The sequence below is a fragment of the Gymnoscopelus microlampas genome (genome assembly GCF_963454915.1).
Source record: "Gymnoscopelus microlampas genome assembly, chromosome: 6".
Classification (NCBI taxonomy): domain Eukaryota; kingdom Metazoa; phylum Chordata; class Actinopteri; order Myctophiformes; family Myctophidae; genus Gymnoscopelus; species Gymnoscopelus microlampas.
In genome coordinates this window covers 8,766,195-8,771,784 of record NC_139943.1, presented here as the reverse complement: position 1 = coordinate 8,771,784, position 5,590 = coordinate 8,766,195, and the positions used below count along the sequence as shown (strand labels likewise).

At 44.4% G+C, this 5,590-nt stretch overlaps 1 protein-coding gene across 1 annotated transcript in view; it reads right to left on the bottom strand.

Moving 5' to 3' along the window:
• The window catches only part of LOC311046848 (scavenger receptor cysteine-rich type 1 protein M130-like), a gene marked incomplete at both ends in the record, with an annotated part of 6,970 nt that extends 1,939 nt beyond the window's left edge, over window positions 1-5,031 (bottom strand). Inside the window, 5 exons of the mRNA XM_084059422.1 lie at window positions 1,884-1,996; window positions 2,844-3,134; window positions 3,548-3,853; window positions 4,340-4,660; window positions 4,914-5,031. Coding sequence (XP_083915548.1) covers window positions 1,884-1,996; window positions 2,844-3,134; window positions 3,548-3,853; window positions 4,340-4,660; window positions 4,914-5,031 — 1,149 coding nt within the window. The remainder of the gene's footprint in view (window positions 1-1,883; window positions 1,997-2,843; window positions 3,135-3,547; window positions 3,854-4,339; window positions 4,661-4,913) is intronic.
• Window positions 5,032-5,590: the final 559 nt, after the last annotated feature.

Genomic DNA, 5,590 nt, shown 5'->3' with positions numbered 1-5,590 from the left:
TAGTTAGTGTGGTTGCCCTAACAGGGCAACCAGACTATTGTTTTTGTTACACTTTATTATTCTAGATAAACTTTATTTCAAACCGCTACTCCTCCCACAGTTTTTATCCCCCAATGTCGTGCCATATGTCAAAATGACCGCCTTGACCGGGAGGGATAAGGGATTGGTTGTATAGTTTAATTGATATTAATTTATTAGTGCATTAAATTTCCCCATCCGCTTTAATGGAAAAGTGAAAAAACTCAAATTCAAGTATTTTTTTCAGAAACCGTAAGAGCTAGAGTTACCACATTTGGAGGGGAGGTTCATAATTTTCTCGGAAATTATTTAAAAAAATATCACACCATTCGGCCTCATGGTGGCGCTATAACAGCCCCCTTTACGTTTTGGCCTGTAACTCTTGAACCGTAGGTCCTACAATCAATTTTTTTTATTTTTTTTTCACCTGGATTCCTTGGGTCACGACGCATCTCCCCATAAAGGCCACGCCCATTTGCGTCAGGATAGATTTTCCGCCATTTAGAATTTTCTTCAAAACACACTTTTTGCTCCTTTTCCTTCAAATTTTGTCCAAATCTCACACAAATCGGTACACATGATCTATGGACCCATGCGATGAATATATCCAAACGGCATATTGATAGTCCTTACTGTTCATCAGTAATTGGCTTCCAAAGTTAGTGGGAGGGGCCCGTTTTACCAAAAATGCCAAAAATCACCAACGAAACGTCCAAATGTCACAAAAATCGGTACACATGATCTCTGGACCCATGCGATAAACATATCCAAACGGCATTGTAATAGTCCTTACCGTTCGTCCGTAGTATAGTTTAATTGATATTAATTTATATAGTGCATTAAATTTCCCCATCCGCTTTAATGGAAAAGTGAAAAAACTCAAATTCAAGTATTTTTTTCTCAGAAACCGTAAGAGCTAGAGTTACCACATTTGGAGGGGAGGTTCATAATTTTCTCCGAAATTATTAAAAAAAATATCACACCATTCGGCCTCATGGTGGCGCTATAACAGCCCCCTTTACGTTTTGGCCTGTAACTCTTGAACCGTAGGTCCTAAAATCAAAATTTCTTTTCACCTGGATTCCTTGGGTCACTACGCATCTCCCCATATAGGCCACGCCCATTTGCGTCAGGATAGATTTTCCGCCATTTTGAATTTTCTTCAAAACACACTTTTAGCTCCTTTTCCCACATATTTTGTCCAAATTTCACAAAAATCGGTACACGTGATTTATGGACCCCTGCGATAAACATATCCAAACGGCATTACGATAGTCCTTACCGTTCTTCCGTAAATTGTTTCCAAAATTAGCGGGAGGGACCCGTTTTACCAAAAATGTCAAAAATCACGAACAAAGCGTCCAATCGATCCCAAATTTGAATCAAATGTCGAGGGTGATTTTCTCAACGAGTCCCCAAAAGCATTTCCACTTTGACCCATAGGGGGCGCCACGAATGCGCAAAATGTCACCATTTGATGCAAAAACATGATTTTTGAGGGGGTCAGTCCCTTCAAAATGAAACGCAAGTGATCTCAGGAGTGACGTGAAAATGTAATTGGCGCAGTCTCCGACGGTATTCCTCCCGGCGTATTACTCGAGTCCCGACCGGCGTCGGCGCAACCACACTTTGCAATTGCCCTGAATTGCGACGCGTCTAGTTTGTCTTTTACCTGAGCAGGTGAGTCCAACAGTCTTGTCGGGTGAGCAGGTGTTTCTAGTTGAGTCTGAGGTTCTACAGTCCAGGAGAACAGACTCACTACCTTCACACTGGAACTCTTTGGTCCCCATTGGAGCCTTCACTTCTCCATAGAGCGCCCCCTGGAGGACTGAAGGAGGCCTACAGCCAAGCTCCCTACAGACTACCTCTGCATCCTGCTGGTCAAAGTCGCCTTCACACACTGAGAACCACGACTGATCAGACTTCACCTCCACTCTGCCTGAACACATACTAGTCCCTTTCACCAACCTTACAGACTCTGGAGAGAGAGAGAGAGAGAGAGAGAGAGAGAGAGAGAGAGAGAGAGAGAGAGAGAGAGAGAGAGAGAGAGAGAGAGAGAGAGAGAGAGAGAGAGAGAGAGAGAATTTAAGGACTTTTTGACCTTTATAATAGAAAAAAAAACACAATTGCTGCATCAAAAGTAATCGACAAACTGGTCAAACAATGGCCAAATTGTCAAAAAATATAAGAAAGAGGCATTGTGTAAATAGCCGATCACCGACACCACAAAAACACCCATGTTCGTGTCAAACTACTTCAAAAACGTTAAAGACCTCCACAATCACAACACCAGAGGGAGCTCCACGACTCACGTTCAACCCAGATTTGGCTCAAACAAGGGGTTAAATTTGTTCTACTGCTATGCCACCAAAATGTGGAATGCCCTATCAACAGTCATAAAAAAATGTGAAAAGTATGAATCCTTAGTTCAAAACCACTCTAAAAGAGCACTTACAGGTGGCTGCAATTCGGAACTGGCCCCTGTAAAAGGTCAAAGCCTTTTTTACAGAGAGAGAGAGAGCGAGAGAGAGCGAGAGCGAGAGCGAGAGCGAGAGAGAGAGAGAGAGAGAGAGAGAGAAAGAGAGAGAGAGAGGGAGAAAGAGAGAGAGAGAGACAGAGAGAGAGAGAGAAAGACAATTTAAGGACTTGTAGACCTTTAGACGGACGGACGGACGGACGGACGGACGGACGGACGGACGGACAGACAGACAGACAGACGCGGCAGGTCAATAGAGAAGGGCAGACACAGACAGACAGACAAAGAGAGACAGACAGACAGACAGTAAGAATAGATTTGTGTCATTGTTGCAGTCAGTGTTTGTCACCTGAGCAGATCAGCTCCAGACTGTGGGAGGAAGCACTAGAGCTCATTGGTGAACACTCCCTCAGTGAAGATTCATCTCCAACACAGGTAGATGTAATCGACCATGTAGGTTGATCTGTAGAACCATCTCTCCTTTCTGTAGAAACAGCAGAGCCACAGTGCAGCAGTCTACACACTACAGATGATGACTTATGGTTCCAGAAATGAGGATCCACTGGTCTCCATTCTTCCAGGTGTTTCACCTCCAGTCTACCAGCACAATGACTGTTTCCTCCCACCAGCCTCACAGGCTCTGTACACAGACAATAGAATAAGCATTAAGAACTGTAGTGTCCCTATTCTAGTGTTAACTATCAGCAAAAATAGACGATCTGTAAGCTCACAACTCGTCACAATACAAGCTTGTAGATCTGCTATTTTAGAGTGAAAACAAAATCAAAAGTCAAAAAATCCTGAAGGGGGCGTCAACAAGTGTCATTTGGTAGCGCGGACATCTTGGTGGGGTGTGAACAGGTTGACTTAACATTGACCCCCACCAGTATGTCTGCAGCTACTGTACTATGCCACGCCCCCCCCCGTGGTGACGAGACGTTGGCAAGCACTATAGAGCCCTTGGGAATACAGTGAGCTTTTAAGTGGTTAGAAAAGTAATATTACTTTGACTGTAAACTAATAATCAAAGCTAAAGTGTAGTTTGTCTTTTACCTGAGCAGGTGAGTCCAACAGTCTTGTCAGGTGAGCAGGTGTTTCTAGTTGAGTTTGAGGTTCTACAGTCCAGGAGAACAGACTCGTTGCCTTCACACTGGAACTCTTTGGTCCACATTGGAGTCTTCACTTCTCCATAGAGCGCCCCCTGGAGGACTGAAGGAGCCCCACAGCCAAGCTCCCTACAGACCACCCCTGCATCCTGCTGGTCAAAGTCATCTTCACACACTGAGACCCACGACTGATCAGACTTCACCTCCACTCTGCCTGAACACACACTAGTCCCTTTCGCCAACCTTACCGACTCTGGGGGGAGAGAGAGAGAGAGAGAGAGAGAGAGAGAGAGAGAGAGTAAAAGTGACAATGTAAGGACGTTTAGACCTTTATAATACAAAAACAAAAAAACACAATACTGCATTAAAACTAATCGACAAACTGGTCAAACATTGGCCAAATTGTCATATAATAAGAAAGAGGCAAACATTTGAAAATAGCCAAAATAAAAGCTTACAACGCTGGCGTTGTGAGCTTGTAAATCGGCTACTTTTACAACCACAATATATATATATGTAGTATCTGACAGAAATAGAGAAAGACGGAGAGAGATGGAGGGAGAGAGACAGACAGAAAGAGAGAAAGAGAGAAAGAGAGAAAGGGAGAGACAGACAGACAGACAACAGACACAGACAGACAGACAGACAGACAGACAGACAGACAGACAGACAGACAGACAGACAGACAGACAGACAGACAGTATAGATTAGTGTCATTGTTGAAGTCATTGTTTGTTACCTGAACAGATCAACTCCAGTCTGTAGGAGGTAATATCAGGCCACATTGCTCCACACTCCCTCAGTGATGATTCCTCTCCAGCACAGTTAGATGTAATCCACCATGTATGTTGACGTCTAAAACCACCTCTCACTTCTGTAGAAACAGCAGAGCCACAGTGCAGCAGGCTACACACTACAGATGATGACTTATGGTTCCAGCTAGAAATATCCATATGGTGGTTCCAGCGACGAGGATACACTGGTCTCCATTTTTCCTGGTGTTTCACTTCCAGCCTACCAGCACAGCGACTGGTTCCCACCAACCTGACATCATCAGGCTCTGTACACAGACAATAAAATAAGTTGAAGAACTGTAGTGTCCCTATTCTAGTGTTAACTGTCAGCAAGAATAGACGATCTGTAAGCTCACAACTCGTCACAGTACAAGCTTGTAGATCTGCTATTTTAGAGTGAAAACGGCAGTGGGCTCTATTGGGAATACCGTGAACTATATAGGTTTTAAGTGGTTAAAAGAGTAATATTACTTTGACTGTAAACTAATAATCAAAGCTAAAGTGCAGTTTTTCTTTTACCTGAGCAGGTGAGTCCAACAGTCTTGTCAGGTGAGCAGGTGTTTCTAGTTGAGTCTGAGGTTCTACAGTCCAGGAGAACAGACTCGTTGCCTTCACACTGGAACTCTTTGGTCCACATTGGAGCTTTCACTTCTCCATAGAGCGCCCCCTGGAGGACTGAAGGAGCCCCACAGCCAAGCTCCCTACAGACCACCCCTGCATCCTGCTGGTCAAAGTCACCTTCACACACTGAGACCCACGACTGATCAGACTTCACCTCCACTCTGCCTGAACACACACTAGTCCCATTCACCAACCTTACAGACTCTGGAGAGAGAGAGAGAGAGAGAGAGAGAGAGAGAGAGAGAGAGAGAGAGAGAGAGAGAGAGAGAGAGAGAGAGAGAGAGAGAGAGAGAGAGAGAGGGGAGTAGGAGAGGGGGGTGGGAGAAGGAGAGGGAGAGACAGAGACAGACAGAGAGAAAGAGAGAGAGAGAGAGAGAGAGAGAGATACAGACAGAGACAGAGAGAGACACAGACAGAGAGTGACTGTGAGTACCAAAAGTAAAAGTACTAATGTTTGAAAATAGCAGATCTACAAGCTCACAACGTGTCGCGATGCAACGCGTTGTGAGGCGTGTAGATCGGCTATTTTCAAATAGCCTAGGTATAAAATAGGGCTAAAGTGGTTAAAGCATGTT